A 24,468-nucleotide genomic window follows, 5' to 3' on the forward strand; every position below is an offset into this window, starting at 1 on the left:
TGTACAGCACATCCCTTCGTCTGTATGACAGGTGATGTTGACGTCATAAAAAATCGTGTGGTACGAGGTCACTGGGCAAGGGACAGTCACTGGTGAGCAACCCCCAGAGGACGATTGCTTTTAGTTCTGTCCCTGAATCTGGTGAGGGATCGGGTGATCATGCATTTACCTAAAAGAGAGGGGCTGAAAGGACACGGCCAGTGTGCCAGGGACTGAAGAAAGCTGATGAGCTATGCTCCTGAATAGAAATGAGTATTAGGGGCTTCCCTGGTGGCGCAGTGGTTGAGAGTCTGCCTGCCGATGCAGGGGACATAGGTTCGAGCCCTGGTCTGGGAGGATCCCACATGCCGCGGAGCAACTGGGCCCGTGAGCCACAGCTACTGAGCCTGCACGTCTGGAGCCTGTGCTCCGCAACGAGGGGCCACGATAGTGAGAGGCCCGTGCACCGCGATGAAGAGCGGTCCCTGCTCGCCGCAACTGGAGAGAGCCCTCGCACAGAAACGAAGCCCCAACGCAGCCAAAAATAATAAATAAATAAATAAATAAAAAGCTGATGCAGCCACAGATAAAATAAATTTTTTTTTAAAAAGGAAAGAAATGAGTATTAGTAATTTACTGTGCATTTACGCTGGGCACTAAGTAAAGAGTAGACTTTGGTTAATTAGTGTTCTGTGCTATCAACAAAAGTTAACTGTGTCCATGCAGTAGAGTGTGAAGATGAAGACGTCAAAGACTCGCCTTCAGATGACCAAGGCGAGTCTGACAGAGAACATGAGACACACCAGTTACCTAAATAACCACTTCGTGTGTGTCCAGCAGGGGTGGAAGCTAAGACTGGAGAGGTGGGCTAGGGCTTCAGGGAACTCCTTTGTCCAAATGGGCATGATATAGTCTCCACCTCATGAGATTGTGGTGAGGGTTCAACAAAGTGTAGAAAATGCCAGAATAACACCTGGCCGGGAGTCCACACCCGGCTCGTATGAGCTGTGGGTGGGGTGTAGCAGCAGCCGTCCTCACAGTCACTGTCATTGATGTTGCTGTTGGCATCACCCTGGCAACCACGCTGAGGAGGAATCTCCAGAGGATAGAGCTGGGTGGGATTTTCCAGCTCCGGGGTTCACGAACTTTCACATTTCTTGGACTTGGGACTTTTTAAACAGAGAACTGAAGGAGAATTGTCCACTTTTGATTTTGCCAAGTAAGAATAGTTTCCAAGGAAACAGTACATTTCCAATGTCCAAATAAGGACATTGGGGAAAAACTTGCCATTGACTGTCACCGTCACTCCATAAAATCGAGGACATTTGAGCACTAAAACAGTAGAAAGGACACAATCTCAGAGGAAAGGGCAGTCCTTGAAATTGAGTAATCTGCTTTTCAAATAAAGGAGGTGTCTATGTCGCTTTTCTTGCATTGAGCTTCGGCCTGGAGTTGGGGAACCACTGTTGTCCATCCTTCCACGCCCCTCTTCATTGTATGTAGAAGTAGGTCCGGGTTAAGCTCAGTAAGAGGTGGAGACTGATAGGCTCTGAGCTGTGTTCCTGGATTTTGTTGAACATTCTCTGGTAGCAGAAGACACGTTTGGAGTTGCCATGATGTACAGTCGCCACAGTGGCCCTGGCCGCTCGCGTGAGAATGAGGGTCACAGTGAAACAGGAGCGGGCCTGGGGCTCTGGAGACCTGGCTGTGCCCCACAGGGTTGACCCTGGGCACGTCCCTCCACCTCTCAAGCCCTCAGGGTCCTCGACTCTAAAACGAACACTCCAGACCAGAGTATGGAGACCTTTTCCAGCTCTGGCTGTCTGCAAACCTGGGAGGGAATGAGTGTACCTTGCATATCTAGAGCATCCTTATTTGATTTTCTTCAAGTTCTTTCCAAGCCCTTTGATTGAAGCGAGCTGCCTTGATCGTATCTGAAAGCCCGGTAGCCAGCAAAGCTCTCCAGGCCCCTGCCATCACTGAGTCCATAGTTCAGAATAGCAGAGGCTGCACTGCCCAGCCTGAAATTCGAGGTGCCCGTTTGGCAATGTAGAGTACAGTGTAACTACACACCGCTCATCAGACCCTGGCGGGCTTATCAATGGGCTCTGACAGGTACTTGTTGGCCGCCTTCCCAGGCTGGGAAGGTGTCCTCAAGCCAGCCAATGGGATGCCCTCCCTTTGCCTTTGATGTTTATGCGGCCACCTTGGAGGGAAGGCTCACCCTGCTGGGGACAGTGTCACCGTGAGGCCCAGATAGATACCAGACTGTGGGATTGAGAAGCCTGGTGGGCTTGGGCTTGGTGGGGGGTTGGGCAGCAGCTTCCTGGACACGTGCCTCCACCCCCACAGCCACTGGAGGTTTCCCAGGCAGCTCCTCCAGACTCTGACCACCTTCCCCCTGCCTGTCGCCTTTCCTGAAACCGCATCTCCTTTCACAGGGTTATTTGCCGACCTCACGCATGTAAAGCCTTTACCTTTTGCAAGTGCTTTATAATCTCTAATGAGCTAATCCTCTTCTCCCTGGGGTGGTTGGTGAACTGGCTGATTTTGCTGGGAAGAAACTGAAGCCCAAGTGTGTCGGAGTGACTTGCTCCAGGTCACCCCAGGCAGATCCAGGATTGTGGACACACAACAAATTGTCCCCAGGCAGATCCAGGATTGTAGACACACAACAAGTTGTCCCAGGCACTGGCATTACTCTAATTACAGCCTTTGTTGTCAGGCTTCCGTAATTGATTTCTCACTGTGACACCGTCAGCTCCCTCGGGGCAGGGACTCTGGGTTTTCTGTTCTCTTCAGAGGGACTTGGCCAGACCTGCCATTCCCATCTGCGCATGGTCCAAGGACCAGCACATTCTCCAGCGGAGGAGGGCTTGCCTTCAATAGCTTTTAGCTTTGAGACCAGGAGTGGGCAAACCACAGATAGCACACCAAATCTAGCCCCTTGCCTGTTTTGGTATGACCCGTGGGATAAAAATGGTTTTGACATTTTGAAATGGTTGGAGAAAAATCAAAAGAAGGATATTTTTTGATGTGGGGAAATTACATGAAATTCAAATCTCAGTGTTTGTAAAGAAAGTTTTGTTAGAACACAGCCGTGGTCACTTGTCCACGTATTGTCTAGGGCTGCTTTTGTGCTACACGGGCAGAATCCTGTAGTTGCAGCAGAGGCCGTATGGCCCACGAGGCCTAAAATACTTACAGTTATGGGTTGTATTGTGTGTTCTCCCCTGCCCCACTCCCCTTCCCCAAATCCACAGGTTGAAGTGCTAACCCCTAGGACCTCAGAATGTGACCTTTTCTGGAAAAAAGGTCTTTGCAGCTACAATTAGTTAAGGTGAGACATCCTGGAGCAGGGTGGTCCCCTAATCCAATATGACTGGCGTCCTTACAAAAAGAGGAAATCTGGATGCAGATACACACACAGGAAAAATGCCACGTTAAGATGAAAGCAGAGATCGCGGTGGTGCTTCTCCAAGCCAAGGAGCTTCAAATGTTGCCAGCAGACCACCAGGAGCTGGTGCGGAGGCGAGGAGCAGATTCTCCCTCCCAGCGCTCAGGAGGAACCAAACTGCCAACACCTTGATCTTGGACGTTCAGCCTTCAGGACTACGAGACAATACATTTCTGTTGTTCAAGCCACACAGTCTATGGTAGTTTGTTGCTGCAGCTCTAGCAAACTAATACGTTTATTACCTGGCCTTTTACAGAAAAGGTTAAATTCCTTTAAATTAAGTAGAAATTCGGAAACAGAGTACTTCTTGTCCTCACTCAGGACCTAGCCTCGGTGTCCCAGGGCTCAGATACTGGCTCCTGTCCCCTCATTTCCTTGCTGGAGAGTGTGCTCATTTCTCCGCCTGTTAAAACTTATCCCTCCTGTGTCCCGTTCCCTCAGGACTTGTGGATAACTGACCACTCCTAAATGCAGGTTGGTAAGTATGGACTATGAATGGTGGGGGGAGGCTTAGTTAGTTGGCCCAGAGACAACATCTGGCTTTCTTCTTGGGTTTTTTTTTATATATATATATATTTATTTATTTATTTATTTATTTATTTATTTATTATTTTTGGCTGCGTTGGGTCTTCATTGCTGCCTGCGGGCTTCCTCTAGTTGCGGTGAGCGGGGGCTACTCTTGGTTGCGGTGCACGGCCTTCTCATTGCGGTGGCTTCTCTTTGGTGCACAGCACGGGCTCTAAGCGCGTGGGCTTCAGTAGTTGTGGCACGCAGGCTCAGTGGTTGTGGCTCGCGGGCTCTAGAGCACAGGCTCAGTAGTTGTGGCACATGGGCTTAGTTGCTCCGCGGCACATGGGTTCTTCTTGGACCAGGGATCAAACCCGTGTCCCCTGCACTGGGAGGCAGATTCTTAACCACTGCGCCACCTGGGAAGCCCCCTTCTTGTTTTAAATGTCTTATCCCAGAGGCAGGAGTCTCGTGGGATGTGCCCCCTCGGGTCCCTCATTTCACATGGCTTTGGGCCACTGTCTACTCTGTTCGTGAACAGAAATCTCATCTGTGATGAAAGAACCAGCAGCTCCTGAAGACTGTGAGCCCCACAGCTGTACGCAAAGCTTCCAGGGAACCAGGCTGGGACTGTCCTGACTTCACAGGAAAACAAGGGGGTGGAGACATGGAGAAGGGTCGTTGTAAAGGCCGAGACAAGAAGGCCGGGTCCGTATTCTGGTCTGGATCTGAGAACTTCATGTATTCACGTCCTAGGGCTGCCGTTACAAAGCACCACAATCTGAGGGCAGGGGGCTTCCCTGGTGGCGCAGTGGTTGAGAGTCCGCCTGCCGAGGCAGGGGACACAGGTTCGTGCCCCGGTCCGGGAAGATCCCACATGCCGCAGAGCGGCTGGGCCCGTGAGCCATGGCGGCTGAGCCTGCGCGTCCGGAGCCTGTGCTCCGCAACGGGAGAGGCCACAGCAGTGAGAGGCCCGCGTACCGCAAAAAAAAAAAAAAAAAAAAAAAAAAAAAAACAAAAAACTGAGGTCTTAAAACAACAGAAATATATTCTGTCACTGTTCTAGAGGTTTGATGTCTGAAATCACGGAGTCAGCAGGGCCATACTCCCTCTGAAGGTCTAGGGAAGAATCCTTCCTTGCCTCTTACAGCTTCAGGTGACCCCATGCTTTCCCTGGCTGGTGGCAGCATCTCTCCAGTCTCTGCACGTGGCTTCATAGGGCCTTCTTCCCTGTATCTGTGCCATCCCTTCTCATAAGGAACACCAGTCATTGGATCTCGGGCCCACCCTACATCCAGGATGATTTTATCTCAAGATCCTTAACAAATTACATCTGCAAAGACCCTGTTTCCAGATGAGGTCCCATTCTGAGGTGGACGTGAATTTGGGGCGGGGTGAGGGGATAGCCATTCAACTCAGTACAGTCAGTATGGTTGAAAGTGAGAGAAGCCCCAGCCAAACTTGCTTGAATCAAAAGGGAATTGTTTGGCTCCTATAACTGGGAAGTTCCTGAGGCACACAGCAGTGGTTCAAATAATGCCTTTAGGAACCCGTCTTTTTCTTCATCTCTGGGCTCTCTGCTCCTCTGTGTGCCATCCTTCGGGCAGGTTCCCCTCCTGCGTGGTGATAAGAATACCCCCCACTCCCCCATACCCCCATCCCTGCTGCTCTAGGCTTCCATTGTCCCCACAGCCAATCCCAGTAAAGAGAGGACCTTTTTCTTGATTTTTTTAGGAAAAATCCCCGGGCGACTCCATCTGGCCTGAGTGGCTTGCCAATTCCTGAACAAGTGGTTGTGCAGGGTCCAAAGAGCTGTAATTAGCCAGGCCTGCCTGTGTCATGTGTCCACCTGTGGAATCAGAGACTGGGGGCCACCCCACCTGAATCCTGGGGTGAAGCTGAGGATCGCTCCTGAAGGCACAGGACGTAGAAGACCCTGGATGGGCTTTATCAGTGGACACAACAAACACACAGCTCTAGCTCAGAGGCAACCATGTACCCAGCTTTGAAAAGAATGCTTCAAATTAAAAGTTAGTGTTAGAGGCTGATTACGATGAACCATTTCCCCTACTCCTGTTTTCATTTCTTTCTGGTGAATATTACCATTGAATTGGACGTAGAACTTGGAGAGCCTTTCCCTCGGTCCTTGTTTTTGGAAAGTTCCCAAAGAGACACGATACAGGCTCCTGTGCACAGCGTCTCCCCCGCACCCCGCTCCGCCCCCCACTCTCCTGGTTGCTAAATGTCCTGCCAACCGGTACTGTTCTGTCAGACCCCAAAGGTGAGGCATCATTATTTGTGGTCAGGCAGGAAAGCGTGTGCAGGACGGGGCGTCAAACCTGTGGCGTGGCGTGCGCTCTCCAACCAATGAATGCAGGCTTGCAAAGGGATTTGGACACTGCTGGCATGCTTCATGGGAGAGTGGCTAAGAGCTAACTCCTAAAGCTGTGCTTGTCTACAAGCAGCTCTTAGAAACCAGGAAGACGACTACATGAACCTTCATTCATTCATTCAGCAAGATTTTTTCTGAGAATGTCTATGCCAAGTTCTATTTTAAGCGCTGGGAATACAAAAGACAAAGGAGATTCAGGCCGTAGAGGGGCCACTTTTTATTGGGGAAACCTGCACAGAAACAGAAAATCATAAAACTGTGTGGCGAATGTAGTGGTAAGAGAGGGGCACACACACACAGGGAAATACAGGAGTGAGCAAGGAGCACGGTCAGGAAATTCTCCCGGAAGAGGTGGGGAAAGTATGCCATTGATCAAGGACTTGGTTTTGAAATTAAAGTGAATCAACCTAAAAATGCTTTTTGGTCTCAGATAACAGAAGACCTAGCTCAAACTGACTTCAGAAATAGCATTCATTTATTTTCTCATATAATGCAAAGTCCAAAAGAAGGATGTTTGATAGAGAGGTCCACGTCTTCAGGACTGGGGTTCCATTTCTCTGCTTTTTCTTCAACTCTGCTATCCTCCATGGGTCAGCTTCTTTCTTCAGCTGGCTTCCCTCATGGAAACAAAATGGCTGCAACAGATCCAGGCCTAACACCTGCACACCACATAGTCCAGGTGACCTGACCTTGCATTCCAAGCAAAGCTTCTGACATTCACTCTATTAGACTGGCTTCATTCACATGCCTGGGCCAGTCACTGTGGTCAGGGGTATGTAACACACTGACCTCTTAGCCTAGGTCACGGCTCTACCCCTGGGGCTAGGGGTAGCGCCAGATGTTTGGAAGGGAGAAATGAATGCGGCCGACACATATCTGCTCTTCGTGGGAAGCAGACTGCCCCACCTGGGCTTGCTGAAACATTCATGAACACACACTGGCATTGGTTACAGCTGGAAGAAGCTCTTGAGTCTTCAGTGAGGAGTCTTAAGACCAAGTACGGAGAGATGAGAATCCCAGCTTTTGAAAACCAAGAGGCAAAAAACCTAATCTTTAAGGAAAGAAGTCATTTCACCCACCGTTATACCTTGGCTTTTTGGATGCTTTAAACCACTTGGCTTGGCCAGACACCCCATCTTGTTGGAGAAGGGGGTCAGAGGTGCATCACCCAGGATAGCTGATGTTATCCTGCAGTAGAAACGACCCCCAAATCTCATTACCTTAATACAAGCCCACTGCGAGTCCCACCGAGCCTCCAGGGCAATAGTCTTCCATGGGGTGACTCAGGGATCCAGGCGGAAGGAGTCTCCACCATCCTGTAGCTGCACTCCTGGAACCTATAGCCTCCTAGATCAGAACAGCAAGGGAAGACCCAAATGGAGAGTCAAACCCTGGAAGTTAAATGCCTCCACCTGGAAGGGACGCCTAGCTCTTCTGCTCACATTCCATGGACTAAAACAGGTCACGTGGCCCAGAACAGGTCTGGGCACAGGTCACGTGAGTGTGCCCAGAAATAAGGATGTGCGAGCTGGTGGATGTGGAAACGCCCACTACAGTGGAATTCCTGGGTTCCTGCAGCGCGAGCAGAGAGCTGTGCCAGGTGCCTGTCTGCTTACTTCCCTGTAACCAGTCTTCTGTGATTCCGGCTGCCACACGCAGGAACTTGTCTCTGGAGGGGGAGGAGACTGGCAATGGAAAGATTAGCTGCTCCCTGGGTTCCACACGGGATCGGTATTTTCAACAATACTTGGTGAGTTCAGCCTCAAAATAAATGGTTAATTCATCTTGTATCAACAGCACTGTGATTCATAAAGTAAACTTGGAGAATCCTTGGTGTTTCAGGCCCACATTCCTTTTCATTTGGGCCTGCATTCTTTTAAAGCCGCAGCCTGCTCGCTTAATAGAATGCAGCATGCAAATGCACATGTTTTTGCCTGGAGGTAATTTAGCCTCGCTGTTTCAATGGATGTCTTCTTTCAAGTGTATATCCTTTCTTAAATTATTTACTGGGTAAACACACTTTGCATTTTCAAAAGGGAGATTAAGACCGCTTGTGGCAGACCTAGTAGAATATAAAGCGCCCCCCCACGACCTTGTCCAAAGTTAGAAGGAAGTTACTCTGGGCTTCCTCCAAAGTTCCTTCTCTGCTTCACGAGCTGGGAACCCCGCTTCCCAGCTTGTGGACCTGATTCTTTCCGGACTCTGCATTCCTTTCTGCTTTGCCTACAGCAATACCTACCAGCGGCCCCTGGCTGTGACGGTAGGCCAGGCCTCCTCACAGATGGGGCCCACCAATGCCAGCCTTTGTTTCCCTGTCCAGGCTGGCTTGGTCTTATTCACTCAAAGGCCCCAACAGCTCACTTTTCTGGCCCTTAGAGGTATTGTATCTGCCCAACACCTTTGAGGCCCAAAACTGGGTTGGTGGCCTGGCCAGAGTCAAGCTTACTTCCAATTCTGTCAGCTCCAACACTTTTTTTTTTGCCCCTCTACACCCTTTGTCCCACATATCTTTGTTTGAAAGCAAATACTCTCTCCTGCTGACCTCTTCCACCGCCAACACACAGTTCCATGAGGACCTTTCCTTCTCCCCGTTTGACCCAGTAGTGCTCTGAGAAGACACCATGGTACAGTGTTCCATCTTTGGGGAGTTTATGTCAGCTTTTAACTTCAGCCTTTTCTATGCAGACTCCCTGCGATTTTCCTGCAAATTAAATTTGCACAGATTTCTTCTCCATTCTCCCTTGAATGGAATGATTACAATTACAGGGGCTGCGTTCTTTCGTTATCATCCTTTGGACTGTTCTCCTGGGGGCCTACGTGCCAGTAACCGTGCCGAGTTCTGGGCTGGAGAAGTGAAGACTCCAGGCTCTGTGGACGCACCAAGGTCTTTCTGAACGTCCGTGACCCAGTGGTGCCCTTCTTGGGATCAGGTGTGTGTGCACTGAGTGAGTTAAAGACGAGCTATTAGGAAAAATCATGGGTGAAACCCACTCTTTGCTTTGAGATGAGGGAAGCCCAATTAGGAAGACTGGGGAAGAGCTGAGGATTTAGGGATTCCTGTGTATTCATTTTTCTAACCATGCCTCAGATTAAACAGGTAACACCCACAGTTAATCCTTTATAAATTAGCATCATGGATGCCTTGGAGCCCTCAACCCACAAATAAAATGGTTGTCATCCGGGAGACACACTACCGTGGATGACTTAAGGCAGAATTTTAAAGAGTTTTCATGCTTTTAGTCTTCCATTTTGCTGATTTCCTTTGCAAGTCTGATGCGGGTGACTGTGGTACACAGAGATTTGACAGTGACTTGGGCAAATGGGATGTGTAGGGACTGTTCTGAAGACTTCTGCCCCTTCCAGGGAAAAAATCAGTTTGGGTTTTAAATCCAGCCACCAAGTTACACCGATCAAGTGTTCGTAATTAGCCTCACTTTAAGAAGCCACGAAGTCCCGTTTTTATCTATTTATTTTCGGGGACCGAGAATCTTCCTGGTTCCTGAGTAAATATGGCCTGTTGAGTCTGAATTAGCTGTCATCGCAGAAGAATTAATGTCAGGGCGCAGCCTTTCTAGTGGGGAAGGGAAGAAATAAACGAGACAGATCTTAGCTGAGCATTACGTGATAAATGAGGACCGAGCGGATCATTCATCTCCTTGGAGGAAAGTGGACACAGGCGCTAAAGCAGTTTTGCGGAAGACGTGTCAGCAAATGTGATCATTTTGTAACCTGTCAGGAGGAGAGGGAGCTGGTCCTTCCAGGGGGCCATGAGGGAGTGGGCTTGTCTGATGTGACCGTCTGCATCCATCCATTTAGGTTTGGGGAAGAAGGGGTTGCACAAGGAAGAATGCAACTGAAACCACAAGGATGTTGTCATTCTTCCGAGAAAGAAACTCACCCAGAAGCTAGAAAAGACTGCGAAGGCCCTGTAGAGATTTCTTCTCGAAGATGTGAAGTTAGGAGGGTGGGGTCTCTGTTAAACCGGGGGCCTGGCTGGTCCCACCTGGTTCCTCCCATGGGAGCCCCCTTCCCACGTTCTGTGTCTAGACAAGGCAGCAGACCTTTTTTTCTCCTTGGTATTTGGAGGACGGGCAGATGGGGTTTGCTGTGGGGTCTCGACAACTGGATGAACAGCGGGCCGGAGTGCCCAACACTCTACCTCTATTTCTGCATGGTCGGTTCTGTGGGAGCGAGCGTGGGCAGGGCTGTTTGACCCAGCTTTTTCCCTTAGACAACCTCAACGAGGCATTCTGATGTTCGACCTCTTTTCTAAGAATGAGGTAACGAAGTATGAAACAACTTCATCAGAGGCCCTCTGCAGGCGTCTTGGAGCCTGCATCTGCGCTCTGGCTCTCCTTCCGAGTCCCCAGTTCCCCATCTGCATCTGGCAGAGCCAGAGCCGAGGGGACTGGAATCCCTAGAGGTGAGGGCCCACCAGCCAGAGCACACGAGGCACCCGAGTACTTTGTATTATTCCTCATTTCCATCTTTTTTTTTTTTTTTTTTTTTTTTTTTTTTGCCACGGAGCACATGTAACGTTTCCTCTCAGCGTAACGGAGCGTGAGCCCCAGTGACAGATGATGGTTTCATAGCCTGAGCTGCAAGCTTGACACTTGCTTCTTAATCTTGTCCTTTTTTTCCTAAGTCTCTCTTTTACTTTTCCCCGGGTATTTCTGTACAGGTAAGTACCTTACTGACATATGTTTCCTTGGAGTCTTTCACTTTCACGGGAAACACTGCAAAAAAAAATGAGGCTTGTCTCACATGTGAAATTAAAAAGAGAAGTTCGCATGGGGCCCTTGATCACTGAAAGATTACTACATGGTACTCGGAGACCAGAAAGCCATTTGATTCGCTGCAGCTTCTCAGGAAGCATTTCTCCGGGTGCCTCGTGACAATCGCTGTGGCGTCGTTCGTTTGCTGGCGGATTGTTTGTGGAATCCCAGAGCTGCGTGGTCACACACACGCACGGACACAGGCACACGCACACGCACACCCCACACTGGGCTCCCCACCCCCATCCGCGAAGCCTCCGTTTGATTAGCCGATCTGGTCTTATATGGTCTTTGTCCTCGGTTTATCTGTGTGAATCGCTTTTCCTCCTTTGCTCTCTCCTAGAATCATCCAGAACCGCGTCCTGATCGTCATTCTGGCCATCGTCCTGGTTATCACCATCCTGACAGCGATCACTTTTTCTGTCAGAAGACACTGATGTATCTGCTCTTCCTTGATAAACAGCGACCATGGCTCGTTCTGAGTAATTAAGACAAAATGGTCCCATGAATCATTCTCTCGCGCTGACAGGGCCTGAATGACCCTCCCTCTCTCTCACCGCTGTTCAGCTGAAGTGCAAAGAGTGTAAAAATATTTTCTATTCCTGTTTGCATGGGTTGGCTTCCTTTTCTAGGTTTGTCTTCACCCAGATTTGTTTTTCATAGGGGAAGGTGAATGTTTATTTGCCTTTTGGTAATTTCATCTACTGACCAAAATAGCCTCGGTGACATTCTTGCTTGCCCTGTGGACATGTCAGGGGTCCTGGTTTGGGAGAGGGCATGATGAGGCAGTCATGGGGGCTTCTGATGGACTGTGCTGTTTGTCACACACCTCTTGTCACCGATCAGCCCTTCTGTGATGTCTGAGCATGAAAAATGCAGAGGCAAGCAGCGGCCAGAGCCAGTGACTGGCCCAGCAAACCAGCCCTGTACCTCCCCAGGCATAATGAATATAGTCCATCTGCCTGAGAGCTTTCATTGTAAAGGTGGGTATTTAATAGCAGTTGTGCAGGAAATTGACTTAGCACTTTCCCTGTTTTTCTATGCATATATATATTTTTTTTGACCCAAGAATATTTTTTGCTGAGACTGCCCAATATCCACTTTTCACAACTTTGATTACTGGCTACAAGAAAGATTTCCTTGCCTCCCAAACATCCCATACTCCCCAGAATCTGCTGGCAGAGAGAGCCCCGGCCTGGTATTTAATGGTGACCTCCTCTCCCCTGACCTGTGTAAGCATCTCTGTATCCTTTCCGTCTTAATATTTGCACTGCCAAAAGCAGCCCTCATACATGTAAAAGGTCTGACAGGGTTCTCTCCACATCCATTCCAGCATGTAAAGAGAGCATGAATATTTCAGGAAGAGCAAGCATCTGACTCCTTCAGTGAGAAATTTCAAATGTGATTATCAATATGGTAGAGTCCTATAGGCTGATCCACTGGAAATAAACTTGATGGAAAATGTTCACTAACCTCCTTTAAAAGAATGAGGGATTGCAGCGCGTTACAAAAGGATGGCTTGGGTCTTTCACTAACAAATGTGAGCACAGCCTTCCCGAATTCACGATGTATTCAAACCTCTGCCATGCTTTGTGATTTCCTTTGGTTTCTTTCTGTCCGAGGTAACCGGGAATTGCGTTTAAAATGAGTTCATTTAAGATCAGGCTTCAAGGTGCCCAAGCTGAGGTCATTCTCCCGCTAGTCATAAAGCAAAATGTGTTTTTCTTAAGACTTCATAGGCACTTACAGGGTCCTTTCTATCTTTTGAGTATAATTGGAAGCTTTGAATCCTTGAAAAGCAAACCTGTTCCCTTCATAAGAAATGCTAACCACCTGTGCCCACGGGCTGAGATCACCTGGATGCAGCACTTTTTTTTTTTTTTTCCCCCAACTCAGAAGAGAGCCATTATGGTTTAGAGAGGAAATGCAGAATGGCAAAATCCACCGGAGAAATTGTACTCATCGAAACAGGCTAGGGCCTGCACGTGTTCAGGTAAATCATTTAGTATTGTGTAAATAAAGCTGCAGCATTTACTTCGCAGGGATGGTGTGGGATTTTGGCAGAGCGAGGCAGGCCAGCAGAGGAGTGGGAAGGCTGTACTAATTTTCCTATCAGCGTAAGGGATCTATCTCAGCAAGAATCTTTTATTCTGATAACGGAATTCTGTACCTGCTAAACACATCGAAGAAACAATGAAAAAGCAGGGAAACGAGTAATCTTCTTCTCGTTTTGAAACTCTAATGGTGGGGAAGTATTCTACCAACCTCTGGTGGCTTCCTTCGAAACAGTTGGTCTTAGCTAAAGTGTATAATCCGTCACCCAGCTACACCTCGCGCCCGGTCTCTTCCTAAGGCCACCTGGCGAGCCAGGTTGATCTGATCATCTAAACTTGCTGGCTCCTAAATATTTCATTAACACCTGGCGTTCATGTTGAAAGAGGAAATGAGGAGGGAGTGCATCGCTCGCCCTTCAGTGGCTTCTTCTTTAGGGTTCTATGTCATTATCAGCCCTTGCCTGAGATTTTGCCCCAGTTCAACCCTGAGAGTGGGAAGAAGATGAACAGATAACCCTTGGCCTAACAGCCCCATCAAATTCACCTCAAGAGCGACCCCCTAGCCCGGGATAGTGACCACTTTGTAGGAAGCTGGTCCGAAGGCCCCTGGCCCTCTCCATCGCTGCAGGACAGACTCAGAGGTGGCCCAAGGGAGGAAAATTGTTCGCCCTGCTCCCCTGGGGAAGGAGGAAAGCCCACACATTGGAAGCCATTCATAGAACTGTGAAAGGTTCTAGGAACTTAATGTGAAATTGACAAATATCTCTAAAGTCAGGAGCCTTTGTTAAAAATTATGTTCAACGGAAGGGTGGGGTGTAGAAGAGGAGACGGAGGAGGAAGAGGAAGGAGGAAGCCCTTGCCATATAAAATTCATGCAGACTAAACAGTTTCCCTGGCAGCGTAAATAAAGCGGATGCTGCCCCGCTCCAGAATCGAAAGCAATTTAATTAAAGTCTCTTAAATCGTAAAGAGTTCTAAATGTTCCACGTTGAAGACGAATGCCGACGAATGCCTGCAAATGCAGCGGGCCTGACGTCAGCTGCCGGGCCCCGGGCTGGGAGGCCGTTTGCTATTCTGTTTAAGGCAGGCTGGATTGTCTTATTTTGGAACCAGCTTGGTGGGGGGTTTGCTTTGCTACTGCTTCTGAGCCCTGAGCTTCAAAGGCTGAAATTAATGGTGAACAAAATTGTGCGGCTCTGGCCGTCCCATGCGGGGCAAGCCCATTGAGGGTTATCATTAAGTAAAGAAATAAAGAGGGGAAAAAAGCCTGCCTGTTCCAAAAACCTCATCAGATAATGACCTCAGTGATTGGATTTTCATTACCAAACAGCATCTAGAGATTATCTACTCCACAGAAGAAAGGAGGGGGAAGGAAAAAAAAAAGGAAAGAAAGGAAAGCAACCGTCTTTCTCTTCCTCTCTCCTTTTTTTTTTTTTCCCTCTTTCTTTTGCACATCTTTTCTTTAAAACTGTCAGATCATTTCAGTATTTCAAATCCGAGGAAAACAGCCTGCCTGCTGCTGTATTTGAAGTTGTAATGGTGTCAAAAAGTCACGACTGACTGACAGCCGTCAGTCCCAGAGGGGCTCATTAAATCATAAAAACTTGACAAGGAAATAATTGCGCATCGCCAGCAACTTGGCGCCTGTTTAGACGTTTTTATTTTCTTTCATTATTAGTCCCCACCATTACGTTCATTAACAAATTGCATTAAACTGTTAAGGGCTAATGATTTGTTTATCGCTTTTTTATTATTATTATTATTTAAACCTTAGATGTGTCATGTGGTACCCAAGCAGCCTCTTGCCATCATCCGACTGAATCTTTTCCCACTCCGAGCTCTGGGTACTGTTGGAATATGAAATAGATTATTCATTACTCTCCTCTTTGCCGCTGATTTGATTTCATGTAGCGTCTTCCACAGAGAAAGATGAAAACTTGTCAAAAATAGGTTATATCTTATTCGAAGGGGCAACAATAGCAGCAGGTACAGGCACACTTTAATATTTAATTAAGGCGGATGTTAACCCCTTTAAATGACTTTAGGTGTAAGTTCTATTCAAATGCGGAAGACAAAAATAATTGTTCTTAATTTGCAACCTGTTCGGCAGGCACTCTCATGGAGATAGCTGGAAATTTAGAGCAGCATTTTTAAATAATGAAATTTCCTATCATAAATATTTATAGCCGTTTGTCTACGTAGTTGAGAATTAACTACCAGCCATGATTTCCTCATCTCTTTGGTTTGAACGGCTAGCCCGGTGGGGCACCCAGTGCTTGGGAGTGGAGATGGCTTTCCTGGGAGAAATGTGTGTCCAGAGCCAAGCACCGCTGGTTGGTTATGGCTGGGGCTGGTTTCCGAGGAACCGCCGTGAGTCCCCTGTCTCTGGTCCACTTGCCTCCCCCTTTAGCTGAGTGTGTGGTTGGAGGACTCCGGTCTGGAGTGAAAGTAAGTAGGGACTTCTCAAAGGAACACTTGTGTGTCCGGCTGGCTGGTGCCGGGAGGGTGTGATGGGGGCACGTCTGGGCCATCTCTGTGTCATCAATGAGCTCACTGCAAACAGTGCTTTCCTAATAGACAACAGAAGCAGCACTTTCCTGGGGTTGACCTTCCACCTTTTTTTCCTTTCTGTGAAGTGTCTGGCTTTTCCATGGGCTGTGAGCCTGCGGGAAAAAGTTCCAATATCGTCGTCATCCTCCTAATTCAGAAGTCATCGGCACCTTCCACGCTGTAACTGCTGGACGCACCTGGTCACCCTGTTTGATTCGATGAGTTCACATAACCATACAGCCACTCTGAGAGCCCTGGTTCATTGGCAGAGCTGGGGTGTTCTCGTCAATATCAGGGAATGGGGAGTACTTTTCTCCCAGCCTCTTTCTACTTCCACCGCCCCCTCATCCCCAGAGAGACCAGACCCCTTGGGCAGCTTCTCTGTGGATGTGAAGGGGAGAGATGGTACACGTTCCTTGCCCAGCACAGCACCTCTCAGCGTCACCCACACAAGGACAGATGGCCCTACAGGAGCCGTGGCACAGGAGGGACCAGCAGGTGTGAGCCAGTTGAGGCCTGGCCTCAAGCCTCATGGATCACTGTGGGCTTAGAAATGGCAGACACACCAGGGTCTGGAGGATCTCAAGCCTCCATTTCAGTCCACTCCAAATTAGCCACACGACAACTTGCCACCTTTGGAATGGACTCTATACCTCAGCAAAAGGCTTGCTCAGAGTCGTTTTTCCAGAAAGAAGGAAGGAAGACTCTGTAGTGAGCCATCCCCAGTCTGACTCCCAGAGACACTGGTCGAGGTTACTGCCTGAGATGAGGGGGCGGCCCTCAAACTTGGCCTCGCCCTATGCCATAACTCACTAACCTGAAAGGAAACCCCAGGAAACTCTTGTTTATATGACTTTACTCTGCCTGCAGCACATTGGACTCAAACCAGTGGCACCTGCGAGAGGCTGCCCTCAGTATGTGAATAGTCGGGTGGCTCTTAGACGAGATGTCAGCCTCTTTAAAATGGGGTAGGCGACTGTGTACACGGACAGCTCAGAAAAGTTCTTAAAGCCGTCGGCACTGCACCCTAGAAGGGAGCCATTGAAGGGTAACCGAGAGCAGCCAGGTACTGGCAAGAGAATAGGGTGTGCAATTAGGGCCAAGGCTGGATACAGGGTCCTGAAACGGGTGATGGAGCCAATGTCAGTGTCCTCTCCTGTTGTGCTGGAGGAAAGACACATTGAGTGCTGAGAGAGACTGCCCATGTCTGTGAGCATTCCAGGTCAGTAACGGGTGAATGTTCCAGAGCCAGCTTGCCAGAGGCAAGTAGGGCAAAAACAAGATGGTGGGTCAACCAAGAAGGTGGGGCCACCGTGATGGCAGGGCAAACCAAGACGGTAGGGCAAACCAAGATGATGGGGCAAACCAAGATGATGGGGAAACCAAGATGGCAGGACAGGAATGGGAGTGTATGAGGTTGGGAGTGTATGAGGAGGTAAGGAACAGGCAATGTGCAGGTTAAGGATGGAGATGGTTAGGGGGCCTCATCCCAGGAAGTAGCCAAGAAAGAGGAACACAGGCAAGTAGGCCCCACTTTGTGCCACTCTGGGCCCCTCCTTCAGAAACAGCCAAAGGAGAGGAAGGGCAGGGTGCATATCTCCTAGAACCCTGGCCCAAATCACACGCAACCCCTGTTGCCTTGCCTCGTGGGGCTCCCAGCAAGCTGTGAGGAAAGCACTTCTTTATCCTGAATCACCTCGCTACTTGCGCTGCATAAATAACCAAGATATCACAGAGACGGGGAAGTGCCAAGGAGCAGAGCTCCGGCCTGTGATTCTGTGAACCCGTGCAGCACTCCTTCCCTTCATCCCAACAAGGCCCTTTGGCGTGAATAATAGCCCAGCGGCCCCGAAGCCTGTATTGATGACCGCACACGCTCCTCTGCTGAGAGCTGCCTGGACTTCCCTGGGGGCAGGACAGGCACCGCTCGGTGCGGCGCACCCCCTATGTCCCCCGGCCTCCCCAAAGTGTACGCAGGAGGGGACAGGACCAGGAACCAAGGCCCTCCTCCAGCTCAGTGCTGCTCTGTGGCCTCAACTGTTTTGTTTTTAACTTACGTTGCCAGGAAAAGCACCTGAGTTGGAGAGAAGTGGTTTTTGCATGACGAGGTCCCACAGAGTTGAGAACGAATACAACCTCGGGCTCCAGCTTCGTTCCAGAAAGTTCTGCCTAAGATCCTGGCCTCAGAGGCGCCCTCAGCTGACACACACGGAGGCCTACCGTATACCCACCATCGGCTCGGCCGTGTACCTCACTGTACTGCATTTTCCTCTTAGTTTTCCCTGTCTTCCACCAGAAGGGAGAGGAGCTAAGAACGTGGCTAGAATCCATCACCTCCTTGGGAGACGGGAGCTGCTGCTGAACTCAGTGGAGAAGCATAGGCCGTAGGCTGGTAAAGGCGGGGAACGGAGCCTGCCAGCCCCACCCCCTGAGGCTCCGACCACACTGCCCCCTTCCCTTGTTTGCTTCTCTTCTAGACACAGGAGGTGGCCAAGGCCTTGGCCCTCTGAAGGGTGTACAATTGTAAGGTCAGCCAGGGCCCTGCATGGTGACACCCTATGGGCTGGCTGGGAGACACCTGAAATCCCACCTTTAAAGACTCACTCCTTTGGTCTCTGACCTTGGCCCCTGGAAAAATGCAGATTCATAATCCCCCAGGCAGCTTCATCAACGACCGATCCCTCTGGATGAACCTTTCCGGTCTGACCGTTTCCTGTGGGAGATTTGGCATTTGGGGGAGAAGCGACCCACCACTCAAGGGAGTAGTTAGCGGTCTTAGGAAGAAAGAGCAGAAGGGAAGGGGGCCTGGGTTCCCTGGGACCAGCTCTCTGGAGGTTTCTCCTGGCATCAGCTACCCTTCTGGGTAATGGATGGGTTACCGGGGACACAGCCTTGCCCCAAAAGTCCACACACACCTGGCCAGGGCCCAGGGCTGCTCAGGCGGACACGGGGGCTCTGAGAACACGTGCACCCTGCCGAGGAGAGGTAACAGGTTGAGGGCCCTGGGACGCCTCCCGCAGCAGCGCCCTTGCTGAGAGGGAGGACAGAACAGGGAGGTAGGGGTGCCGTTAGCACAGTTTACCTTGGGGCCCAGCAGACTACGCCCTTCCGTGAGCTGCTCCAACCTCCTGTCCAGGTCCTGCTGAAGGTGACAGGAGGCCAAGGCCACTGCGGTGCGCAATTTGACATTTAGGGAAGAGCCCAGACGGCTCACTTATGCCCTGAGCAGACCCTCCCCACACTGCCCTACCCAGGGGTCTTGGCACAGCAGGGCATTGTGACCCTCAGAGCCTCTCTCTGCATCATTTCCATCTCCTCTTCATCCAAGCCCACCCCTCCCAAGAAATCACAGAGCGAGGAGAGCTAGATGGCTTCAATGAACTTTTTATTGTCCCCAACAAGACTTCTGAATAATCAAATCTTTCCCTGTTCGAAACATGAGAGGTATAATCAGATTTATCCAGCTAGTCAATAGATATTTATTGAGCATCTACTATGTTCCAGGCCCCAAAGACACACGGTCAAGAAGATAGATAAGAAAACAGGTAAAATAACCCCCCAGCCCTGGGGCTGGTGGTCAGAAAGCTGTTTTCATGCCCAGCGTCCTGTCTTGCTCTCTGGTCTCAGGCAAGCGACTCTCGGGGCCTGGAAATCACATTGCAACGCCCCTGCCCCTGCCGCCTTCCACTGCTGCCCCTGAGATTAAGGCCCATGTCCATAAATTGCTTGGCAAAGTCCTTTCCAAACAGCAGTGCTGTGTGTTCATTCCTCCTTGCAATCTCCACGACTACATCTGTGCGGTTGCCCCGTTGGAGGAGGAGTAGGGCTGACGCCTACCTGTCGGTGGATGGTAGCACCGGCCCCTTGTGCAGCAGGACCAGCCAGGAGAGGCCAGGGACGGGGCTGGGGACCATTTAGACTGGGACTGACTTGGAGGATTTCCTTCTCCCTGCTTATTAAATGATAAAAGTTTGACTTGGAAGGCGATCGGAAACCCAAAATATCATGAAAGGGAAAAAAGTTGCCGAGTGGCTAAGAGCTGCACCACGGGAGTGTGGCCGGGCTGAGCAGAGCAGGCAGGAGACGTCTTTTCAAAGGCTTCTCTCCCCTTCTTCTCCCCTCTCTGTCCTCCATGTGGAACGGGGAAAATAGAAGCAGAATCCAGACTTGGGCACGTGGGTGAGTTGATCACTCTCCCCCAGCAGCACCCCCAGACACTGGAGACACTTTGATGTCTGGCCACGTGGCACTCGGGGCCTGGAGGCGCCTGGGCATCCCGGCCTCCGGACGGGCCTCCCTGAGCTCCTTTTTGAGGAGAGATGAAACACACAGAGCCCAAGAGCAGGGTTTTGAAATGAGGAAACGTGGATCACCGTCCCTTGAGCTCCATGCTGGCCACCTTGGTGACAGTTTGGATGGCAAAAGCCAAGCAGGTGGACGAGCTTGGGCTCACGGAGCCCTCAAACTGTGTGAGCTTTAGGGGCCATTAAACTACCTGCTCCTCTTCAGATGGGGGAACGGGGCTCAGAGAGGGAACAACACTTGCTCGGGATCACCCAGGAAGTCGGTGGCAGCGCCAGGGGTGGATGCCAGGTCTTCAGCCTCCGTCCAGGCTTCTCTCTTCTTCAACCAGCACCACATTCTGGAAACCACGGCCCGGCCACAGGAACACTGGCCTCCTTGGTACTGTTGGCCTTCACACCACGGGGGCCTATGTTCCTCAGTTATGTTTTTTGTTTGTTTTTTTTTTTTTTGCGGTACGCGGGCCTCTCACTGCTGTGGCCTCTCCCGTTGCGGAGCACAGGCTCCGGACGCGCAGGCTCAGCGGCCATGACTCACGGGCCCAGCCGCTCCGCGGCATGCGGGATCTTCCCGGACCGGGGCACGAACCCGCGTCCCCTGCATCGGCAGGCGGACTCTCAACCACTGCGCCACCAGGGAAGCCCTCAGTTACGTTTTTTAAACCATGATGTACAGAAAAACTCAGTTCCGTCCATGCTGGCTATGATCCCTTTTTTTCCCCCAAAATGTCAGATCCTTGTTCTTTTGAGGAATTGGCAGGGGAAACCCTGGTTCTCTCCTCATCTGAGCTGTGAGCATCATTTCTGTCCTCAAGTCCCTGCAATCACTCTTCACCCTCCACCATCACTAGCCGCTCCCCTCCACCAAGGGAATCTTGTGAGAAACAATTAAGTAGCGAGTAGAGGCCCCACCCTGATGCTGAGCCCAGAGGGGACACCGGCAACGCCTTGGCCTCTGATACTGAGGGGATGCTGCCTTAGATCTGGGGGGCCCTGAAGATGCTGGTCCTGGTGGTGGCTGCAGTGCATTCACACCCAGGAGCAGCCTGGCAACAAGACCCACAAGGCTTTGGGCTTTTCTCAAAGTCTGGTATCTTCTGGGCTGAGCTGGGCCTCAGGTGCCCGGAGCCCTGGGCCCTGCTGTGCCTTTTGCAAGTCATACCCTGTTCCTGGCTTTGGTTCCTCACCCAGCAAACCAGCAAGTTGGGCTGGAAGGGAGGTCCCTGCCAACTCCAGTCATCCATGGCAGGGAAAAGGGAATGTTCCCGACAAAGCAGGGCAAAGGGCCCAGGGGTAAGATGGCAGCCTTGGCATGTAGAACCTTCCGAAAGACCAGGAGACGTGGCCTGCTGAGCTTCTGAGTGGGCTTGGGTGCAGGGCCGGTATCACGGGCCCCGCACTCAGAAGGCCCCCGCACTTGGGGTTTAATGTTCTGTGTTGCTGTCTTGAAATTCTTAATAGTTTTATGTTTGTAATTGTGTTTTGCAGATGAAGTCTGATGGGACAGTGGACCGTGAACTGGGGGCTTGGAGCCTCCGCTCACGTGGTCTTGCCTCCCACCACCTCCCTGTTCCTTGGGTCCGGTTCTCAGCTGCTCCCTCTTCTGTCCCCTGGAACCCTAGTACCATCTGGCCTTCCCCTCCCCACCTCCACTCAGCAACCGCCGCCTACCTGCCCCCAACCCGGGCACAGGCATGGCGAGGAGCGGGGACAGGCATGCACACCCCACAGTGTCTTGGGTGGGGCATGATGGCTGCAGCTCCCGCTCTGCGCTGGCAGCATCAGGGTGCATTCATGGGGTGCTCAGCAGGGACAAGCCTCTGGTCCCCCCGATCCAGGTACCAAGTGTATCCAGTGCATTCTGAGTTTGCCCATCTGCTGACGGTTGGGGCGGGGGGCCTATGGAAGGAGATGCCTGGCTCAACTTCCTGCCCCAGACCTGGGGCACAGCATGTCCGTCCAGCCACTGGGGAGAAAGGGAACCTGACCTTCAGGTTCCAGGGCAATGCGGGCCCCGAGCTACCAGGCAGGGCCCAGGCCCATGAGGGGTCTGCACTCCCCCGGGAGAATCCCCATTGGCCCGCTCCCCGCCTGGGGGAACCCTCTCCTACTTCTTCCCACCTTCCCAAGTCTGGCTTGTCTCTTTTGGCCAGTTTGAGGCACCCTGTTAAGAGCCACGGAATACAGTGTACAACTTTGGCAATTCCACACGTGTTAAATCTGCTGATGTTTGCATTTTAAAACTGGCACTCTACAATATAAAAGTGAATGGTACAATTTGTGCTAATAACTTAACATTTTGACTTAACTTAGTAGAACATTAACTAGGAGTTTTTAAACACCATGAGAAGTTGAGAGAGAGACCAGGGATGAAAGGGAAAAAGCATTTTTTTCTTGCTTTTTGCACATGGGGCTCCATGTTTTCGTTTTGCTCTGGATCTCACAAATTTCGGAGCCATTCCCACCTGGATGAGTCTCTCTGCCTCTCGGGCATCCATTTTCCTATCAGGAAACCAGACTATCAGCATTGTGCTTCTCCACCCTTGCTCACGGGCGCATTATGAACGTGCACTTGGATAAAGTCCACGAAAGAGATTTAGAAACCAGTGTGTGCTGCCAATCCCCAGCCTTGGAGCCACAGCCCTTCTTTCTCAAACGGGAGTTCAGCCCCTCCCTTTTGTGGGTTTCGCCACCATTGACAGGTCAGCCCCTCCCCCAGGCATTCTCCCCAGGTGTTCCGTCCTAGAACTAAAGCCCCAGTCTGACCACCTGCCACCTCCCATACATACAGAATGGAGGCATCAGTGCCCAGAGAGGTTGAATCTGGAATCCAAGCAAGTTGTGAAGTGGAAAGATGGCAGCTGGCCCGACAGCTGAGCCTAACAGTGTGTGCAAAGACCACTTATTGATCTCTGCACTCATCCATCCTATTTTCCGACAAGAATCAGAATTTCAGAGCCTAGTTTGAAGCTCAGCATAGGCACCAAGGAGGCTGGGTGCCAACCGGGTTTGGGTTGCAGGATCATCTTCCTGAGAATCGTAAGAATTCTGATTCCAGCTACACTGCCAAGGGGCAGAGACGTCCATTTCAGAATTGTTTCCAAAGCTAACATAATGGAGGGGGGTGGGTTTCAAGTGCAGCGTTCAATCTGCCTTGCCTGACATTTGAGGACTCACTATCCAAGGGTTGAATGGGTCCAGCCCGTCATATTCTACAAAAGTGTTGTCACTTTAAAATACTATGTGTGGAGTGAATGAATGAATGAGTCCATTTAGATCAAGTGGAGTCCAAATATTAAATCGCACACCCAACAGTGTCATTTCGGGAGAGGAAAAATGAGCTGACCTCCCCCGCTTTGTCTTCCTTTACAGCTTTACCTCGACAGTGGATGATCTATCATTTTAAAGTTGCGGGTTTTTAAAGTTTGTCTTATTTTACTTATTATCACATTTTGAGTGATGTCTTCTGGCTCCAGCTCGACTTCCTCCAGATAATTCATTAGGCCTGCGAGCTTCTCCGGCGTGGGATTAGAACCCATGTAGTACATAGTTACTTTAAACTGAGATCTGCTAATTAATCGCTCTTCTCTGTGTAACTGAGCGATAGCGCTCCTTCCCCGAGGAATTGCAATTTCATGGTTCCTAATGATGCTGCGATTACATTATCTAGATCACTTAGACGGTGGGTGTCAGGAGCGATGGCTGGAAGCCCGTCTCGGGGCTGGGGAGAAATCATTCCTAAAACCAAGGGGATGAGGAAACGGAGTTCAAATGTCTGTTGCTAATTTTCATTAATGTGCTGCTGTTTCTTACATCTCATTCAGGCATTAGTTTCAAGTTCCAACTTCCTCCAGCTCCACCGAACCTCACATTTTTTTCCTAATATTCACAGGATTTATTTTTTTGTAAAAATCTATTTATTTGCCGTATTCCACGTAATAATTTATTTCCAGCATTTATCTTCATTAGATTTCTTGGAAACGTGGTTCTACATATCGTTAGTACAAGTAATACATTTTGATTGTTGTTTCCTGAACTAACTTGTATTATTTGATGAGTTAAATAAAATGCCGAATTCCAAAGTCTGCTATTCCCATCTTTTGCACTTGGATTATTTATCTTACTTCCCGTTCCCTTTCCTTTTTTTTTTTTGTAAGTTTATTTATTTTGTTCATTTATTTTTGTCTGCGTTGGGTCTTCGTTGCTGCACGCGGGCTTCTCATTGCGGTGGCTTCTCTCGTTGCAGAGCACGGGCTCTAGGCACGTGGGCTGCAGTAGTTGTGGCACACGGGCTCAGTAGTTTTGGCTCGTGGGCTCTAGAGCGCAGGCTCAGTAGTTGTGGCGCACGGGCTTAGTTGCTCCACGGCATGTGGGATCTTCCCAGACCAGGGCTCGAACCCGTGTCCCCTGCATTGGCAGGCAGATTCTTAACCACTGCGCCACCAGGGAAGCC

General features: G+C 50.2%; 1 protein-coding gene across 12 annotated transcripts in view; it reads left to right on the forward strand.

Moving 5' to 3' along the window:
• Positions 1 to 24,097, forward strand: part of VTI1A (vesicle transport through interaction with t-SNAREs 1A) — a 385,123-nt gene extending 361,026 nt beyond the window's left edge. For 7 of the 12 annotated variants that reach the window (XM_032607937.1, XM_032607934.1, XM_032607933.1 and 4 more), the window contains one exon: positions 11,454 to 14,892. In XM_032607937.1, coding sequence (XP_032463828.1) covers positions 11,454 to 11,547 — 94 coding nt within the window. In that variant the 3' untranslated portion in view covers positions 11,548 to 14,892. Of the gene's footprint in view, positions 1 to 5,677; positions 8,086 to 9,101; positions 9,266 to 11,453; positions 14,893 to 21,503 lie in introns of those variants that run through there. The other 5 variants (XR_004346149.1, XR_004346147.1, XM_032607935.1 and 2 more) reach the window with 3 other exon arrangements.
• Positions 24,098 to 24,468: the final 371 nt, after the last annotated feature.

This window comes from Phocoena sinus, chromosome 16 (genome assembly GCF_008692025.1).
Source record: "Phocoena sinus isolate mPhoSin1 chromosome 16, mPhoSin1.pri, whole genome shotgun sequence".
In the NCBI taxonomy this organism is placed as follows: domain Eukaryota; kingdom Metazoa; phylum Chordata; class Mammalia; order Artiodactyla; family Phocoenidae; genus Phocoena; species Phocoena sinus.